This window comes from Artemia sp. Qi Xiang Cuo, chromosome 10 (assembly GCF_049724085.1).
Source record: "Artemia sp. Qi Xiang Cuo chromosome 10, ASM4972408v1, whole genome shotgun sequence".
Lineage (NCBI taxonomy): Eukaryota > Metazoa > Arthropoda > Branchiopoda > Anostraca > Artemiidae > Artemia > Artemia sp. Qi Xiang Cuo.
This window is the reverse complement of record NC_142803.1, coordinates 54,655,278-54,677,032: the sequence shown is the minus strand read 5'-3', so window position 1 is coordinate 54,677,032 and position 21,755 is coordinate 54,655,278. Positions and strand designations below refer to the sequence as shown.

The 21,755-nt window shown below is 33.3% G+C and overlaps 1 protein-coding gene across 2 annotated transcripts in view; it reads right to left on the bottom strand.

Annotated features, from left to right (window-relative positions):
• The window catches only part of Usp32 (Ubiquitin specific protease 32), a 216,072-nt gene that overhangs the window by 70,423 nt on the left and 123,894 nt on the right, over positions 1-21,755 (bottom strand). Inside the window, exons 17-21 of one of the 2 annotated variants that reach the window (XM_089095543.1) lie at positions 20,920-21,094; positions 17,393-17,544; positions 14,717-14,879; positions 12,341-12,486; positions 475-708 (exon numbers count right to left, since the gene is read on the bottom strand). In XM_089095543.1, the coding sequence (XP_088951669.1) occupies positions 475-708; positions 12,341-12,486; positions 14,717-14,879; positions 17,393-17,544; positions 20,920-21,094 (870 nt within the window). The remainder of the gene's footprint in view (positions 1-474; positions 709-12,340; positions 12,487-14,716; positions 14,880-17,392; positions 17,545-20,919; positions 21,095-21,755) is intronic. The other variant, XM_089095544.1, reaches the window with a different exon arrangement.

The window sequence follows — 21,755 nt, the reverse complement described above, 5'->3', positions numbered from 1 at the left end:
CACAATTAATTCTCATCTAGTAAAGACCTTAAACACAAAGAATACCAAGCCAAAAAAGCAAGCAGAAGCCCTTGTTAAAAGAAACATGAACTAATAAATCGCATACAAATCAAAAACTTCTTCTTTTGGTAAAACTCGGTTCTCGGCTTCCCTCTGCAGAGGATCAGAATTTTTTTTTTTTGGGGGGGGGGGGGGGGTAGATGGTAAAAAAAGGCGAATCCTGCAGTTTTCTCTTTATGTTTCAACTTGGATGTTTCTGTGAAAATTACGAGATAGGGGTCATTAGAGAAGGTGATAGTGTTTGTAGGCATAAAAAATCTGACAACTTACAAGTTGAAAAAAATTAAGTTAGAAAACTTAATTAGAAAAATAGAAAAAGATTAAATTAGACTAGAAAAACTAAAAAATTAATTTCTTAAATTTATAATAGATTAATTTCTCAAATTAAATCAGACAAAAAATTTGAAAACTTACCAATCTTCGGTGATATGCAGTGAGATATCCTTTCCATTCAACACAGGCAGAATATGAGGCTCTATTAAAGGCAGTTCTCTGGTTTTCTCGCAAAGCCTCCCGTGGGAGGTTCAACGTACTTTCAAGTTGATTCATCGTGCTCAGTTCAACATCGCTACAAATAACGTCAGCAATTTCTCTGCTCTCTCGTTTAGACAGATTGACACCATCGTTCAGCTTTACAGACGAAGAAGACTAAATACAGAATATATTATAGCAATTAATATATTAATATATTATAGCATAATATTATATTATATTATATAATATAATATATTATAATATATTAATTATTATAGTATATTATAGCATAATATAGCATAATATAATATATTATAGCATAATATAATATAAAATAATATATTATAGCAATTATAGTAGAGTAGCAACTGTTTTCCAGCTGCTTTTAGCTGCTGGAAATAGCTGTCCATACCCTTCAAGCAATTGTAATGAAAATAAATTAAAAAGGTAAAGTATTTTTACAAGCATTAAAATTTTTAATAATTTTTAATATATGATTAATAATATAAGTATTTGATAACAGCGTATTTTAAAACTACATAAAAAATATGATAAATCCGAATATATACTCCGAATTATAAGTCCGAATATATAAAAGTCCAGAAGTGAATTTGTATGTTTAGATGATCTCCGAAGAAGGTTTTTAGAAGGTTTATCAATTCATGTTGATAAATATGAAATATTAGTGAAGTTAAATATTAGAACTGAAAAAATAATAATATTGATTTTAAATGACAACTTCAAAGCGGCAAAAATTAAAACTTCGCTTCGAACTTACATCCATTTCTTCAATCGATACTAGGAGATATTATTAATAGAGATGACAGTGAGACAAGGCTGGGTAAAATTTGCGAGTTAAATTCAAGAGTCCTACGTTCAATCCAATTCCCCTAGAAAAACACTTTGCCCTTTAAAAACATACCAATCTGCTGTAACTTTTTTTTTTTTCTAAACTGGGTGTTTCTCGTGGGTCTTGATTTTTCTCTTCTTGTCCCATTGCTGGTTGATATTGTTTCTTATGTATCGTTATGGAGGGGGGGGGGCGTAAGTATAAACTTTAGTTTATCTGCTGATGACGATTACTGATATATGTGGTCAAAATACCCAGAACTTTTTGTATCTGTTTTTCACTATCTAATAAAAGGAATTATACCTATTTGAACTTTTATTTGTTCGTCGTGGGGGGTGTCTGATGTGGTGAGTAATTAACTTTACATCTATTTTTATTTATTCTTATTTATTATTGTTTGTCAGGTCTTTCATTATGATTGAACTTCCATTAATTTCTTTAATTGTGCATTAATTTTATTAATGCACATTAATTTTAATCTGTGCAATTAATTTTAATCTGTCCATTAATCTGTCCATCAGTCCATTTAATCTGTCCTAATCTGTAATAAATGTCCATCAGTCCAAATAATCTGTCCATCAGTCCATTAATTTTAATCTGTGCAATTAATTTTAATCTGTCCATTAATCTGTCCATCAGTCCATTTAATCTGTCCTAATCTGTAATAAATGTCCATCAGTCCATTTAATCTGTCCATCAGTCCATTAATTTTAATCTGTGCAATTAATTTTAATCTGTCCATTAATCTGTCCATCAGTCCATTTAATCTGTCCTAATCTGTAATAAATGTCCATCAGTCCATTTAATCTGTCCATCAGTCCATTAATTTTAATCTGTGCAAAACAAGCTCGTCTCTCTGCCAGATATTTGTATGTTTAGCATGTTATGTTTATTCTCTGGTCCATACTTCGGCTCTAAATTTAGAGATTCTAAATATTACACGGCAAAGGACCGTTGAAACAACGTTCAAATGAAGAAATGAAGCCTGCATATATGCAGATATTCAAAATCTATAGAATAGCTGAAGGTGAGCTTACACATTTTCTTCTAATTAAATCCGTTATGCATTCACCCTGTCCAAATCTAAGTACCCTTCAGCACAAGTGCCCGTTGTGCTAAGGTCTTGCGTACCTCTTCATTTCCCGAGTCCAAACTCGGGCAACCGTCAGGACTGGGAAGGTTTTACCAACATCCCCAGATTGCGCCCTGTCATTTTCTGATCCAAACCTAGGGATCTGTCATTACAACGAAGGTTGTAATAAGACCCCCCCCAGTTAATAGCTCGCTCTCCCTCTTATCTGAGCCCAGTTAGCCCCAAGTGGTTTAAACGATGCCCTCCGATCACTGATACGTGTTCCACCTTTAGAATTTTTTTTCACCATTTCTTTTAGAAATGTGCATTAATTTTTGAAATGGTTCCACCTTATTTTTTTTTTTTTTTTTTTTTGAATTTTTGTCTTGCATCAATTTTGGTTCTTAATCTCCATTCGTGAATATTTAGTTTTATTCCACGAGGTTAAATGCTGAATACATCAACGGAATTTAGCAAATACAATTTGGTAATTTGGCAAAATTTGGCAGTTATTCCACACGGTTTTTTGATGATTGCGTCAACAAATCTTGGCCATTATCAATAATTAATATTACAATTTAGTAAAACTCGGCTATTATTCCACGTGATTATTTGCCAACTTCATCAAGAAAATTGGCAGTTACAATTTAGCAAAATTTTGAAAATATTCCACGCGGATAGTTTTGCACTTACCACGCGGTACAAATTTTGGCAATTACCACGATATCTTCAAATCTTTCAGTAAAATATTCCATCTTAAGATTGACCCTTTTTTTCACAATTTTCTTAGACTATCTGAGAGATGTAGAGGTTTGTAAAGCTTAAGAAAATGGGTAAATAACAAATAATGCTGATTACTAAAAAACAAAACAAAAAACTTGCCATAAGTGGGATTCGAACCCCAGATTTCCTGGCAAAGGGTGGGCAGCTCCGATCACCGAAGTACTGCGGCTAAGAGACGAACTCTCCAAAGTAAATTTTACTTTTAGCCTGCTTTTAGGGTATTTTTTTGGTATTTTAATAACACTAATAACGATTCTAGATATCTATTGGCTGAAATAATTGCTGGCGCGATAATTTATTTTGGTATGTTTTACGTGTAATTTTTTGTTATTTTAATAACACTAATATCGATTCTAGATATCTATTGGCTGAAATAATCGCTGGCGCGATAATTTGTTTTGGGTTGTTTTACGGTTATTTTTTTGGTATTTTAATGACGCTAATATCGATTCTAGATATCTATTGGCTTAAATAATTGCTGGGGCGATAATTTATTTTGGTATGTTTTACGAGTATTTTTTTGGTATTTTAATAACACTAATATCGATTCTAGATATCGATAGGCTGAAATAATTGCTGGCGCGATAATTTATTTTGGTATGTTTTACGGGTATTTTTTTGGTATTTTAATAACACTAATATCGATTCTAGATATCTATTGGCTGAAATAATCGCTGGCGCGATAGTTTATTTTGGGTTGTTTTACGGGTATTTTTTTGGTATTTTAATAACACTAATATCGATTCTAGATATCTATTGGCTGAAATAATTGCTGGGGCGATAATTTATTTTGGTATGTTTTACGGGTCTTTTTTTGGTATTTTAATAACACTAATATCGATTCTAGATATCTATTGGCTGAAATAATCGCTGGCGCGATAGTTTATTTTGGGTTGTTTTACGGGTATTTTTTTGGTATTTTAATAACACTAATATCGATTCTAGATATCTAGTGGCTGAAATAATTGCTGGCGCGATAATTTATTTTGGTATGTTTTACGGGTATTTTTTTTTGGTATTTTAATAACACTAATATCGATTCTAGATATCTATTGGCTGAAATAATTGCTGGCGCGATAATTTATTTTGGTATGTTTTACGGGTAATTTTTTGGTATTTTCATAACACTAATATCGATTCTAGATATCTATTGGCTGAAATAATCGCTGGCGCGATAATTTTTTTTGGGTTGTTTTACGGTTAATTTTTTGGTATTTTAATAACGCTAATATCGATTCCAGATATCTATGGCTGAAATAATCGCTGGCGCGATAGTTTATTTTGGTATGTTTTACGGGTATTTTTTTTGGTATTTTAATTACACTAATATCGATTCTAGATATCTATTGGCTTAAATAATCGCTGGGGCGATAGTTTATTTTTGTATGTTTTACGTGTATTTTTTTGGTATTTTAATAACAATAATATCGATTCTAGATATCTATAGGCTGAAATAATCGCTGGCGCGATAATTTATTTTGGTATGTTTTACGGGTCATTTTTTGGTATTTTCATAACACTAATATCGATTCTATATATCTATTGGCTGAAATAATCGCTGGCGCGATAGTTTATTTTGGGTTGTTTTACGGGTATTTTTTTAGTATTTTAATAACACTAATATCGATTCTAGATATCTAGTGGCTGAAATAATTGCTGGCGCGATAATTTATTTTGGTATGTTTTACGGGTATTTTTTTGGTATTTTCATAACACTAATATTGATTCTAGATATCTATTGGCTGAAATAATCGCTGGAGCGATAATTTTTTTTGGGTTGTTTTACGGTTATTTTTTTTGGTATTTTAATAACGCTAATATCGATTCTAGATATCTATTGGCTGAAATAATCGCTGGCGCGATAGTTTATTTTGGTATGTTTTACGGGTATTTTTTTGGTATTTTAATGACACTAATATCGATTCTAGATATCTATTGGCTTAAATAATTGCTGGCGCGATAATTTATTTTGGTATGTTTTACGAGTATTTTTTTGGTATTTTAATAACACTAATATCGATTCTAGATATCTATTGGCTGAAATAATAGCTGGCGCGATAATTTATTTTGGTATGTTTTACGGGTATTTTTTTGGTATTTTAATAACACTAATATCGATTCTAGATATCTATTGGCTGAAATAATCGCTGGCGCGATAATTTATTTTGGGTTGTTTTACGGGTATTTTTTTTGGTATTTGAATAACACTAATATCGATTCTAGATATCTATTGGCTGAAATAATTGCTGGCGCGATAATTTATTTTGGTATGTTTTAAGGGTATTTTTTCGGTATTTTAATAACACTTATATCGATTCTAGATATCTATTGGCTGAAATAATCGCTGACGCGATAATTTATTTTGGGTTGTTTTACGGGTATTTTTTTTGGTATTTTAATAACACTAATATCAATTCTAGATATCTATTGGCTGAAATAATTGCTGGCGCGATAATTTATTTTGGTATGTTTTACGGTTATTTTTTTAGTATTTTAATAACACTAATATCGATTCTAGATATCTATTGGCTGAAATAATCGCTGGCGCGATAGTTTATTTTGGGTTGTTTTACGGGTATTTTTTTAGTATTTTAATAACACTAATATCGATTCTAGATATCTAGTGGCTGAAATAATTGCTGGCGCGATAATTTATTTTGGTATGTTTTACGGGTATTTTTTTTTGGTATTTTAATAACACTAATAACGATTCTAGAAATCTATTGCCTGAAATAATTGCTGGCGCGATAATTTATTTTGGTATGTTTTACGTGTATTTTTTTGGTATTTTCATAACACTAATATCGATTCTAGATATCTATTGGCTGAAATAATCGCTGGCGCGATAATTTTTTTTGGGTTGTTTTACGGTTATTTTTTTTGGTATTTTAATAACGCTAATATCGATTCTAGATATCTATTGGCTGAAATAATCGCTGGCGCGATAGTTTATTTTGGTATGTTTTACGGGTATTTTTTTGGTATTTTAATGACACTAATATCGATTCTAGATATCTATTGGCTTAAATAATTGCTGGCGCGATAATTTATTTTGGTATGTTTTAAGAGTATTTTTTCGGTATTTTAATAACACTTATATCGATTCTAGATATCTATTGGCTGAAATAATCGCTGACGCGATAATTTATTATGGGTTGTTTTACGGGTATTTTTTTGGTATTTTAATAACACTAATATCGATTCTAGATATCTATAGGCTGAAATAATTGCTGGCGCGATAAATTATTTTGGTATGTTTTACGGGTCTTTTTTTGGTATTTTAATAACACTAATATCGATTCTAGATATCTATTGGCTGAAATAATCGCTGGCGCGATAGTTTATTTTGGGTTGTTTTACGGGTATTTTTTTAGTATTTTAATAACACTAATATCGATTCTAGATATCTAGTGGCTGAAATAATTGCTGGCGCGATAATTTATTTTGGTATGTTTTACGGGTATTTTTTTTGGTATTTTAATAACACTAATATCGATTCTAGATATCTATTGGCTGAAATAATTGCTGGCGCGATAATTTATTTTGGTATGTTTTAAGGGTATTTTTTCGGTATTTTCATAACACTTATATCTATTCTAGATATCTATTGGCTGAAATAATCGCTGGCGCGATAAGTTATTTTGGGTTGTTTTACGGGTATTTTTTGGTATTTTAATAACACTAATATCGATTCTAGATATCTATTGGCTGAAATAATTGCTGGAGCGATAATTTATTTTGGTATATTTTACGGGTATTTTTTTGGTATTTTAATAACACTTATATCAATTCTAGATATCTATTGGCTGAAATAATCGCTGACGCGATAATTTATTCTGGGTTGTTTTACGGGTATTTTTTTGGTATTTTAATAACACTAATATCGATTCTAGATATCTATAGGCTGAAATAATTGCTGGCGCGATAATTTATTTTGGTATGTTTTACGGGTCTTTTTTTGGTATTTTAATAACACTAATATCGATTCTAGATATCTATTGGCTGAAATAATCGCTGGCGCGATATTTTATTTTGGGTTGTTTTACGGGTATTTTTTTTAGTATTTTAATAACACTAATATCGATTCTAGATATCTAGTGGCTGAAATAATTGCTGGCGCGATAATTTATTTTGGTCTGTTTTACGGGTATTTTTTTTGGTATTTTAATAACACTAATATCTATTCTAGAAATATATTGGCTTAAATAATTGCTGGCGCGATAATTTATTTTGGTATGTTTTACGGGTATTTTTTTTGGTATTTTCATAAAACTAATATCGATTCTAGATATCTATTGGCTGAAATAATCGCTGACGCGATAATTTATTTTGGGTTGTTTTACGGGTATTTTTTGGTATTTTAATAACACTAATATCGATTCTAGATATCTATTGGCTGAAACAATCGCTGGCGCGATAGTTTATTTTGGTATGTTTTACGGGTATTTTTTTTTGGTATTTTAATAACACTAATATCGATTCTAGATATCTATTGGCTGAAATAATCGCTGACGCGATAATTTATTTTGGGTTGTTTTACGGGTATTTTTTTGGTATTTTAATAACACTAATATCGATTCTAGATATCTATTGGCTGAAATAATCGCTGACGCGATAATTTATTTTGGGTTGTTTTACGGGTATTTTTTGGTATTTTAATAACACTAATATCGATTCTAGATATCTATTGGCTGAAACAATCGCTGGCGCGATAGTTTTTTTACGCACTATGAACAGGTAATAGAAAACCGGTAACAGGTAACAGTTAATGCAAAAAAAAAAAAAAAAAAAAAATGAAAATAAAGCAGTAAGTTGCAAAAGAAATAAAGAAGAAAGAAAAGCTAAAACAAAATAGAAAACTGGAATGTTTATATAGAAGCTACATGAAAGTATAATCATTAAGAGTGAAAAAAAATTCAAACAGCAAATAAACATCGAAAAAAGAAAATTAATTAATATGCAGAAATTAAAATATTCATAAGGAGGCTAGCCTGTACGAAGGAATCAGTTTATTCATTCCAGCAAAGTAGCGGTCAGTAACTCGAATACCCTGGTCTTAAGTTTTATAATTTTAACGTGTTCTCATTCTTTTCAACAATATTTGTAAACTGTCTATATAAGTCAGCCTAAAAAAAAGTAATAGCATCTTATTCCTAACCTCTATAAAGCTCAATCTAAAACAGCCAATAAGTATATTAAGCTTTGCTCCAACGCTCCATGAATTTAAAATAAAACCAGGAAGACCTGCACCCAGGGCCGTCACGTATGGTGGGGAGGGGGAAAGCCCCCCCCCCCGCAAAATTTTTTTGGTCACTCGGTAAATATCAAATCGGTAAAATCGTGGCGCTTTGCGCCACAATTTTTTCGAAGCCGAAAAAATTCTTTGTTCGGTTCAATAACGACCGCGACAATACTGACATGTCATCTACAGAAATTTTGAACTTGATCAGTAAACAGCAGTTTTACCGACTCCTGCCGTGATTTTACAGATGGCGACACAACTTTCTATTTGGTTAAATTATCAGCATTAAATGGTGACATGATATGTATCAAAATCTACATCTCGGTTGGTAAATGCAGCGGTTTTACCGACTCGTGCAATGAATTTCCGTATTGTATTCAAAACGGACATTATGCTAATTATAAAGACAAAAAACAGTCGGTAAAATCTCTTGCCCCCCCCCCAAAAAAAATTTGACTAGTAACAACACTGCCTGCACCTACAGTCTATAAAACTCAACCTAAAACAACCAAAAATTAAAATAAGCCTTGATTGGAGGCTCAATTGCTAAAGTAAAACCCCAAAACAACCAAAAGTAAATAAATGCCTTGCTCCAACGCTCTGTGAAGCTGAAAAGAAGATTAAACGATTTGCTTTATAAAGCTCAAAATAAAATAGAAATAAAGTCTTACACCTACCCTCCATAAAGTTCAACTTAAAACAACCGAAAAGTTCAAAAAAAAAAGTCTGGGTCAACGCTCCATGAATCTAACAAAAAAACTTGAAAAAATTGCTCCTACTCTATATAAGGCTGCCCCCCCCCCAAAAATATTTTTTACTCCAACGCTTCACGAAGCTAAAAAAAGAACAAACTTGACGACTTGCTCCAGCAATCTATAAGGCTTAGTGTAAAAATTAAATTTAGTCTTACTCTAAAGTAAAGTTCAACCCAAAATACTCAAAAGTAAAAAAAAGCCTTGCTTAAAAATCCCATGAAGCGACAAAAATGTAGAATACTACTTCTAATGAAGATTTTCTCGTTGCTTCTACAGACGACAATGTGATAACAAGTCTAACCTTGTGGCAATATTCGAGAGAGTTGTTTCATAGTTTAATGCGAATTACTATAAATATTTCATAGTTCTCTACGTTTTGACTCCCAGGCCTCAGGTATGTTCTCTTTTTAATCTTATATGTTATTTGGCTATTGTTCTCTTTTTTTTTGGTTGTTGGTTATATTGTATTTTGTCTTTGTGTCCCTGGCCACGGAGCCTTTCGAGGGGGAATGAGAATATTGTATTTCCAATCTCTATTTATTAGTGAATAATACTCTGATCTCAACGTCTTACTCCAATCCACTATAGAACCCAGCCTACAGCTCAGCCTGCAAAAAAAAAAAAAAAAAAAAAAAAAATCTTGATTTTACCTTTTACCCTTTCAAAGCTCAGGCTCTTCAGCCCTTCCCCCTCTAACATCTTACTCCTAACCTCTATAAAGCTTAACTTAAATAAACAAAATGAAAAGTTTTATTTTTAATTTGGGTTGCTTAATATTCGCTGAAAGGATATAAAAGTGTTTGTTTTTTTTCAATACAAAATTTTGGCAAAAATATATCAACACTGCAAGAAAGTTAATTAGGCGGTCTTCATGAATATAGGGAAACTAATTTATTTTAGGATTATTTTATTATTATGTTAGGATTTATATTATTTTAGGATTTATTTTAGAATTATGAAATGTAACCTGTTTTTCTATTACTGTTACCAAGAGAAGTACAAAATATCATTATTGCTTAACTGGGATTAATCTCTATTCTTCATTCTTTTTGTATCTACTTTACTAAAAACTTGTTCTGATAGGGAAATGATGATGATCCATTCAAATAGAAACTATTTATTACTCTTTCAAAAAGCACTCCAGGAAATAAAAGCCACAAAAGCAAAACCAAGCACAGCAGTTTTTATACAAAGCCAAAAGAGGCCATGCAACAAAAGCAGACATTCTCTGTTGAACCATTACAATAGCCGTTTATTTTATTTGTGCAGCCCAGCTGTTACTAAAGTCACAATTATTACAACAATTGTTGTAAAAGGCTCAATTGTTGCAGCTCAAAATGCACAATTGTCACAATGACTAGTGTCCTTTACGTCTTCATTACCCCGTACACTTAATTTATTGGCAAATCTAAATACACACACATATATATATATATATATATATATATATATATATATATATATATATATATATATATATATATATATATATATGTATATGCTCCCTTTTTCCAATAGCAAAACCTACATGTGAACAATGGGCAAGTTACATATTTTAAGAGTTCTTGCTCCAATGAATTTGGGTCATGACGCCTCCTATAAAAAGTAGAACGTCAATTGCCTTTAACTAGAAACAGAATATATTTAGACGTTTTCAAACACAAATTCGGTATGAGGACGCCACAACTTTAAAACTATTGAATTGCGCCATCGACTACGTGATGACATAGATGACTACCCAACTGAACTTCGACCTGATGTTCGGTGACGGACTATCGAGTGACGCTGACTTTGACGACTTGACACCCATGAAAAAAAACAACCTCGAAAACCAAGTAGCAGTCCTGAATAACTTCAGGCACCTCGTCTGAATCCCTTCAAGTGACGAGTGAGTTGAGAGCTAAGTCAACACACGAATCACCAAGGCTTCTTCCGTCCTAGCAAGACTTGACTAAACCTGGCACAACCCTGCTGTCAGCCGCCTAACAAAGATGCAAACAATAAAGCATCTCTGGGGCCAGTTCCACTATACGGTTTAGAAACATGGCAAACAACCACTACGACTTTGAAGAAGCTGGATTTGACTCAAACAAAAGGACTCCGAAAGATAGGGGGACCCCGCTGCTACGATTTTATCAGCAACACCGACCTCCTAACCCATACAGAGCTGGTTTAGTTTTCCCTGAACGATGCACAGCGCATACTGAGATGGTAACCTCCTCCAAATGCCAAAAGAAACCCATGTCGCATCACCTATGATTTCAATCTCGAGGCAACTATGTGGAAAGGACCACGTGATCGTCCAAGAATGAAATGGTCTGATAGTCTGCACCAGTTCCGAAGCAATACAGGAACACGATTTGAAGATACACCCGAAGCTGCTCAAGACCAGGTGTGCTCGAAGAGGATGGTTGTGTTCTCTCTTCACACTGCCGCACAGTCGGCAGGAGAGCCAAAAAAAAAAAAAAAAAAAAAAAAAAAAAAAAAAAAAACACGAGCAATATGACATCACGGACAAGATACACATTAACAGATAACGTTTACACCATACGACAGATGAGTATGCCAAACATTACTGGCAGAAAATAATTCGTAAAAAAAAAAAACTACTGTATCCACAAAGAGTGCAAAAACAGCAGTCACTCTATCTGCTACTGAACAGCCGAACAATCTCTTTCATGAAAAAAAAATTCTTACAAGCAATCTTTGTACTGATACCAGTCATATGACATCACGGACAAGACCAAACGTAACAGAGGACGTTTACACCACACGACAGATTATTGCTTCAAAATAAGTGTGAGGCAAAATCATTTGTAATTTTTGTAATTTAAATCTATAGGACCTTTAATCTAGTGTTTGGGAAAAGGAGGCAAAAAGAATTTGTCTCCAGTACTCACACAGAATACGAAAACGATAGTGATTAAATTTGGCTTCTGAATGGCTCAATGCTTACACTTAGGACAAAGGATTCCAACGCGTAGCTCTTTATACCCACACCAGTCATTGGACATCACTGACAAGACAAACATTAATAGAGGACGTTAACACCACGTGACAGATTATTGCCCCAACATAGACAGTGTTGGCTACAATCTGCCTACCTTGCGGCATAGCATGCTGGTGACTGTTTGGAAGATTCTAGCCGGACCGCTTACCTCCTCGGATTCGGTTTCAGTATCCACTTTGGTGTCTTTTGTCCCTCGTGCAGACACGGTATCGTTCGCCTGGGCAGGAGCAGAGGTTTGGCCTAAGAATAGAGAGAGAAAAAGTAAATTTCGCATCTTTAATTTATGAACAAAAACTTTCTTCGTCTTTTTTTATATTATTAATTTATTATATTTTCGTCTTTTTATTATATCGTCTTCGTCTTTTATTATATCGTCTTCGTCTTTTATTATATCGTCTTCGTCTTTTATTATATTAATTAATTTTCAAATATGATGGTAAAAGGGTAATTTTCCAGCCACACTTGTTATAGTGTGGTGGATATTTCGATATTTCGTCTGAAATGTCATAAGTGTCTTTAAGCTCCTGCTGTCACTTTTTCCTCGTTGAGCAAATCGTTCATATTGTTATGGGATATGACAGTGCTTTTGGGCATCTCCTGTAAAATTTTTACTCGAGGAGCAAATAGATAATTTTGTTGTTTAAAACATAAATGAATCACATTCAGGCTACTGCTTTCAGAAAATTCTTCGTAAAGCAAATACACAATCTTGATATATGAAATGTAAAAAAGTATTTTTAGGTACCTCCAGTAAAAATTTTCCTCGCGGAGCAAATAGACAATTTTGTTATTTAAAATATATAAATAAAGCACATTTAGCCTACTGCTTTCAAATTTTTCCTCAATGAGCAAATGCAAAATCTTGATATCTGAAAAGTAAAAAAGTATTTTTAGGCACCTGCTTTCAAATTTTTCCTCGAAGAGCAAATACACGTATTTATTTTTATATGAAATGTGAGCAAAATGTTTTTTACTCAAGCAAAATGTTCAATTTTTACTAAAGGAGCAAACAGACAATTTTTACTTTTTTAGAAATGCATTAAGTATTTTTAGGCTCTTGATTTCAAATTCTTCCTCGAGAAGCAAATAGACAATTTTGTTATCTTAAACATACATAAAGTATATTTAAACTACTGCTTTCAAATTTTTCTTCGTGGAGCAAGTACACAATCTTGATATATAAAATGCAGGCCTAAACAACTAATTCGAAGAACCTGCGAGGAGCAAATATTGCTCCTCGAGGAGCAAATACTTAATCTTGATATATGAAATGTAAAAAATGTATTTTTAGGCACCTGCTCTCAAATTTTTCCTCGAAGAACAAATATACATATTTTTTTTATATGAAATGGGAATAAAGTGTTTTCAGACACTTGCTTTCAATTTTTATTCAAGGAGCAAAGGGAAAATTTTTACTATAGGAAAAAATGAGCTGATACTGCCAGGTGTCTTAAAAAGTATGTCCCCACCGAGGTATCTGGAAATTTTGTTAACTAAAAAACATCCTGGTATTAAGTAAAGTGTTTCATTTAAGTGTTTCCTGATAATCGCTAACGTAGGCTACATTTATAATACTTTTTTTTGTGTACAATTTTTGGCTTTAAAGTACACATTATCTTATCTATAGGCTAACTACTTTTAAAACTTCTCCAAATACCAAGAATTTGGGGCTATATATGAAAGTTAGCTTAATCTCAGATTAACTAATTATAAATTTCATGATTGTATATTTAAATAAAATTAAATCAACAAATATTCCCCGACGAGCAAATAAATAATTTTTGATGGAGTGTTTAGTGCATCTCTGTACTTTGATTAAAAGTGTATTTAGGCTACTAATTTCAAATTTTTCTTCGCGGAGCAAATAGACCATTTTTTAATATGAAACCTGGATAAGATGTATTTAGGCACCTGCTTGAATGTTTTTCTCGAGTAGCAAACAGGCCATTTTAAATAGGCTAATTAAAATATAAATAAGGTCCATTTAGGCTGCTACTTTTAAATTTTCCTCAGGGAGCAAATAAACATTTTTTTTGGGAAAATGAATATAGGCTAACTACTTTTAAAACTTCTCCAAGTATCAAACATTTGGGGCTAAACATGAAAAATAGGCTTAAACTCATATTAGGTAGTTATAAATTTTAAGATTATATATTTAAGACAACTTTAAATAAACTACTATTCCTCGAAGAGCAAATAAATAGCTTTTTGATTCTGTGTTTAGTGCATCCGTGTATTTTAATTAAAACCGTATTTAGGCAACTAGTTTCTAATCCAATGACTTCAATTACATAACTTAAGGGACCTGGTGTCTGCAAATAGAGTTTTAAGAGAAGAACAGAAAGGGGAGAATGCGTCAACCAAATTTTTACTCTTAGATTAATAATCAATTGCCCGAGACCCCTTAAGATTCAACTAATTATAGATTAATCTTTTGTTGATAAGAACGGCGAAAGACAGAACAGCTTACGTGACAATCTTTGAATTTCTGGTAAGCTTTTGGCAATACTTTTGAAGCAGACAGGGCTTTCCACAGGAGACGGTGGCCAATCAGTGAAAGCAATGATCTCAAATGCGTATAGAGTACTGGCAGTGGGCGTGTTCATCACCTTGTCACTCTCATCAGGGAAAGTCTATAAAATATTCAAAATTACTTTACTGGAGCAAGGGGGGAGGGGGAGGGAACCGAGAGTCTTTTGCCTGAGAAATGTCATATGCAAAGTGACATTCAAATATTGTGACAAAAAAAAATCCCATATCTATTTTTGATTTTACAGATGGAGGAGAGCAGTTGCCCTCGTCCGTAGATACTCTTAGTATAAAAATGCAAAGGTATTGACAGTATTAACAAAATACTCTTAATAGGATGCGGTACCTAAAACTCATTTTACAATTCTCAGCCTTCCTGCCTTGTCATCAAAATAGCTCAAAGACAAAGGAGGCTCTTTTGATACAGTTTTTATTCCTTTTGAATTCTGGTGAATAATGGTACAGGTTACTGTCTTGCGCTCTCTTTTTTTCTTCCTTTTTTATTTTTTTTCTGAGCAACTCTATACTATCTTCATCGCCGATTTTTTTCCCCCTTTTTTATGCTTTACAATTTCTTTTTTTAAACTTTTTGGATCCTGCAGCCATACTTTTTGGCACTTAATTCAGTTAATTTTTTTTTTTTGGGGGGGGGGGGTTACTAAATCTAAGTTTTTACGCTTTTTGATTCTGCTGAGCAGCCCTGCTTAGGCGCATAATTTGTTACAATTTTGTCTGCTTTTTGGAGCCTACTGCTATACCCTCATAAGAACGTTTTTTTAAAAGCCTTTTTTTGTGTTTTAAAGTTTCTATGTTTGTAACTTCTTTTTCAAACTTCATTAGCTTCTACTGTTACATTATTTTTGGCATTTTTCAAATTTTTGTATGGCTTTTAGATAATTTCTTTTTTTTAATACATTTTGAGTTCTGCTGAGAACGCTGTAATGTCTTCGGCGCTGATTTATTTGTATACTTTTTTTTATGCTTTTTAAGGTCGTTTTATACGGTTTGAGGTTCTCCTAATATACTATCGTTGGCACTTTTTCGACTCTTTTATGTTTCTAAAATCATTTGTTTTTTTAGGCTTACTCAAATTCTTTTGCGTAACACTATAAAACTTTCAGCACAATTTTTCCCGCACTAGTTTTTAACTGTAATTCCATCGTTTTCAAAGCCTCAAAGATCCACCACTGTTAAATCTTTTATTTTCTTTTAGTAGTTACTGGACACCGTTGACCAGAGAAAGAGAGAGAGAGAGAAGGAGATCGAGAGAGAGCGAGAGAGAAGGGAGGAGCAAGAGGAAAGAGGAGGGAGAAGAGACAGAAAGGAGAGAGAAAACCGATGAGCTTGTTGTTGAAACGACGAAGTTCCCTAATTAATAAGAAAATACAAACCAGAAAAGCAAAACTCCAGTTTTTCACAAGAAAAGCCCAAGAATTAAAATAAAAAGAGTTTCTATTTGAATTAGTTCCTTTTTCTTAAAAAAGCCACCTTTTTAGACTATAATTTGTCTAGGTATCATCTATTTTAAAAGTTAAAAATAGCACTAAGGTTTTAGAGCAAAAAAGAGCAAATACAATGCTCCCTAGGTCTCGTAGTCAAATTCCTATCGTCTTCCTTGGAAATGCCCCTCCCCTTGGTCCCTCCTTGGTGGCATGATTGGATGTATTTGTAGATTTTTTTTATAATTTGATCAATTTCAAGTCAGATTTGATTTTAATTCAAATGTACATGATTATCTAATGAAAGAAAAATTTTGGTGATCAAGTACAGAATTAAAAGGAGTCAATCAGATTGTACATTTCTTGGTTGCAACACATCAAGCACCACGGCACGAGCAGGAGAAGGAGGAGTCACTCCTCCTTTTTCTTATTGTTTAATTGTCTGGATGCACTAATGTATAATCTCCACGGGATATCAGGCACTGCAACAACCATGATCAAATTCCAGGTCCCGTATTATAAAGCAGATATCATCCCACTGTGCCCTCATCTGGCACAAAGTCACTTTAATAGCTATCTATCAACACTGCCAAATAATTTCTATAAGCAGTCGATGGTGATATCGGGGACACATGGTGAGAATGGGCAGCAATCGTCTGCCTCATGATGTTTGGTGTTGGAGTCCTCCAGGAGTGCGACGGCGCGAACGACAAAAGGTTACACTTGGACGATGCCCAGAAAAAGACGCAGCGCTCTCAAGAACAGCCCTCTTTGGCCGAAGTTTGGCCTCTTTGGCTGAACTTTGGCCGAAGAGGCTGGAGAGGTAATCGTGGAGAGGCATTGTTGCCGCCTTATACGCCGATCGGCGTGGGAAGTCCTAATCCTACGTAAGTAATAATTTCTATATCATCTACATCTTTAAATGCGCTTCTATATTCTATTGTCTGAATTCTACATTTCTATTTACAGGCTGAAAGCCAGGTGCTTATTGAAAAGCACAAAATTCTTAATTCAAAAAGAAATATGGATGCACATCTATACATAGGAGTAGGGGGGAAAAGCAGTATCCCTATAACACCGATTTGCTAATCAGAACAAAATTGGATACATTTTCTATGCTACCAACGGCAACTACCAGCAATTTATACAAAGAAAAAACGTTCTAAATAACTGAATACCTGAATTCGAGATCCACAAACATAAGCAAGTTTCAGTTGATCACTTTGTTTTCCAGCTAAAGTGCTAAGCTTCTCCAAAATGTCTCTATAATGACTACCTGCTCCTAATAATATACCATATTTAATTGGTTTTTCACCGTCAACAGGAAGATCTGGAACAAATATACAGATTATTATTTGATAGCTTCAAACTGAAAAGCTCAATAACAAAATAAAATAAAAAACTACAAGGAAAGGAGAGAGCAGCAGAGAGAGGTAGATGGGGAGAGAGAGAGAGAGGGGGAAGGGAAGGAAGGATAGAGAGGGAGGGAGGGTGAAGGTGGTGAAAGAGGAGGGAGAAGAGAGAGGACCGATAGGGGAGAAAGAAGGGAGAAAAGAGACAAGAGGGAGAAGAGAGAAATAAAAAAAGAGAGAAAAAGTAAGGGGTGTTCGAGAAGAGAGAAAGAGAAAGAAGAAAGATGGGATGAGGTGATAAAGAGAGCGAGGGGAGGGGCAGAAAGAGAGATGGTGGGAAAAACAGAGATAAAGAGAGAGAGAGAGAGAGAGAGAGAGAGAGAGACAGAGGAAAGGGCAGACCCATACCTTTTTGAAATTAAGAGATTATTCTTGGAGAACCGGGAAGACATAGAGACATTGGGGGTTATTCAAAGTACTTGAGATTTTAAGGAGATTTTAATTTTGATAAGAGTTTGCAAAATGATAGAATTTGTCGTAATTTTTGTGATACTTGATTTTCTTTTAATACAAGTCCTTCAATTAATATTTGTACCCGAATTACTGAGACTTCTGCGACGTTGATTCATAATATTTTTGTAAATTTTGATTATAAAGAGTCGTGTGTTATCCCTAATGATGTTTCTGACCATTGTGGAATAATGAAAACTTTTGAAGTTAATGTATTTACGTGTAAATCTCCAAGAATTGTTATCAGCGATTTTATATTAGTAAGACTTCTGTTTTTTTTTTAAAGGCTGGACAATTTTGATTGGTCATTTTTAAGCAGTTATTTTGCGTCTTCTGAAGTTTGATCATTGGTATCAGAAAATAAGTGACCTTTTGAAAAAAGAATGTCTGATGAAAAATATATTCTAGAAATAAACCAAGGAAACCCTGGATAACGCCAAGTTTAGTAAATTCAATTAATCGAAGACATTGCCAAGATGAGTGTGATAAGTGGTAGTGAGAGTGATAGTAGAGTGTATAGGAATTATAATAGTGCTTTAAATAAACTCCCGAGGAAGGCTAAAAGGGAATATTATTTTAAGGAATTTAAAAACTGTCAGGATAATCCAGCAAAGACCTGGATGACAATTAAGTCAGTCATTGGAAATAGCGCTGATTAGCCACTATATTTAAATTAGCTGGATGACCCAGATTAGCTTGCCGAAGGAATGGCTTCCCATTTTTCTAATATAGGATGTAAAATAAAAAAATCGATTTAAGTTAGTCCTGAAGATGGAACTTTTAAACAGTTTCTGGGCCCTTCAAGTATTATGAGCACTTGGCTTACATAAGCGACTGATCAATAAGTGATTGACATAGTATCTTAAATGAAGGGCAGTGCTGCAGGATCTGATTATATATCTCTGAGGAATCGATTTTGCCATTTTGTGTGCAAACTTTTGTTGATCTGGTTAATGGTTGTTTCAAAGAAGGTTCATTCCCAAGTGCATTTAAAAGAGCAAAATTGTACCATTATCTAAAGAGGGAGACATAAAAGATTTTAATAATTCTAGACCGATTTCACAACTGCCAACTTTCTCAAGAGTGATGGAGAAATTAATATTTGTGAGAGTGGAGATTTTTTTTTGTAAGAATGGATTTTTTTTTAATCAGCTTGGTTATCATAGAGGTTATTCTACAGAGGATGCTATCCACTTCCTTACTACAACAGTAAATGATGGCCTTGATAATAAATTTAAAGTTGGTTCAGTGTTTCTAGATATATTAAAGGCGTTTGATGCTTGTGACCATTTGAGCTTATTAAAGAAACTAGAAAATAGAGGAATTCGCGCGAATGCGCTTCGACTTTTTGCTTCTTATCTTAAAGATCGAGTCCTTTTTTTGTGAAATTGGAGGTCCACCAATAGATCATAAAGTAAGATGTGGAGTCCCACAGGGGTCCCCCTTGGGACCACTACGTTTGCAATATATTTAAATAATTAATACGTAGCACTTGGTGGGCTGTACATTGAAGTTGGAGGGACCCAAAGACAACGGGATCCTAATAAAGCTTTATTGCTGCTTGTGGATGATACATCTCTTACGGTGGCGGCAAGAACCGAAAGTAAATTACTAAATATGACAAGAGATAGTATGTCAAGAATAGAAGAGTGGATGAAGGTTAATCACCTAAAGCTGAATTATAAGAAATCTCATTGGGTAATTTTTTCTAGATCGCCAGATTATTATCCCTGGTTAAAGGAATTACATGCCGGATCTTACCGTATTGAGCGTGTACCGTCTGTGAAATATCTTGGTGTAATAGTGGATAAGACTCTTAGTTTCTCAAAGTATATACAATGTATATAATCTAAAATCGCTCGGAATGTAGGGATTTTGGGAAAGTTAAAATATTTTTTCCCAGTTAATATACTTAGATCGATATATTTTTCTATTGTCTACCCTTATTTGATTTATTGTTGTTCGATGGGGCCATCTACTTTTCAAACACATTTAAAGTCATTACGTGCTCTGCAAAATTCGGCGATTCGGGTTCTTATTAATTATGACAATCGTATATCAGTTAGAGATAGCTATAAAAAAATTAATTTTATAAGGCTCTGTTTATGTTTGATATATTGCATAAAAAGGCACCTGAATGTTTGATTGGTATCTTTGAGAGATATCAACCTGAATATGAGACAAGGAATTCATTAGCAATTAGAATCCGACTAAAAGCTCTACAAGGTCTTCATTTTCGATTCCCCATGTTCTTCCTTCTATATGCGAGTCCCTTCCTTATGATATAGTTCAAGAGACTGATGGGCCAACTTTTCGTGGGTTGCTTAGGGGCCATTGTTTGTGTATTTATGATTTATGATTTTTTTTATTTATTTATTTTTATATATATATAGTTAAAGTAGGGAAATAGTATATAATAGTGTTGTTATATTAGATTAGTATAGTACAGGGTCTCAAGTGGTGATTTTTTTTTTTGCTTGTTTTTTGTTTTGCTTTTGTTGTCCAGGAGAATTCATTGATAAGTGATTATCAATTTTGTAGTTTCGAGAATGGCCGCACAAGCCATAAGGCTTTTTGGCAAATTTTTCTTTTTTTTGTATTTTTTAAAATAAATTCTCTCTCTCTCTCTCAATACAGAAGAATATTCCGTTAGAAAAAATGACAATGTTTTGCAAATCTGGACTGATCGGGTGGGCACCATAAGCCTATCAGGGTTACGGCACCTTGAATCTCCCACGCAAGCTTCGTGATACGTCAGTCATAATAAAACGGCAACCCAAACTATCAATAAAAAAAATATAAAAAAATATAAAAACAAAATCATAAAAAACAAAATAACTTACATATGACTTCGACATGGATAAAGTTGTCTAATGGAAGTGGCAGTGAGAGGTAAGTAAAGGGATCAAAACGAACACTCTCTCTCTCACAAGCCACGCAAGTCAATTTGCTCTTTAATTGGCCATGAAAGAGATCTACAATAATGGAACGGTTTCGACGCAAATGGTTATCCCAAGCCTGGAAAGAAATGTAAAAAAAATAATCAATTTCTATTATTCGCCCTATTATGAACCGGCCAGAGGCCAATTTGACCACGTCCATGAAACACACAGTGAAGAAAATTAAAAGAGAAGCTTTAAAACTGGTTTTGTCACCACAAATCATCAAATTATCTCAAATTAAATCTAAAAAAATAAACAAATCTCAAATTATTGGTTGTCTGCTTACTTCCTTGTGTCATTACATATTATTGAACAATGCTTCTTAATTTATATTTTAAATTTGTAACTCATGGCAACATCGTTAATAACGTCACTTAGTCTTTTAAACTTTTTGAAGCTCATTGAAAGGAAGAATTTAATTAAATTATTTTTCATTTATTTAAAGAAAACTAAATGAAAAATAAAAACAAAATGAATATCAATGACAAAATAAATAAAGTAAAAATGACTCGCCCGTCTTGAGGTGTCCTTCAGTCGCAACGAAACTTTTCAATGGCTATAATTATCTAGTACCTGATTATCTAAATTGCTAGAAATTCAGGGAGGATAGACATGCTCAGATCATAAGCTAAAAACCTAATAATTAACCAAAAAAATAAAAAAACTACGCTCAGTACCTCTTTCTGGCATAAACAAATAACAAATACCAAAACACGACAATATACAAGACATACTAC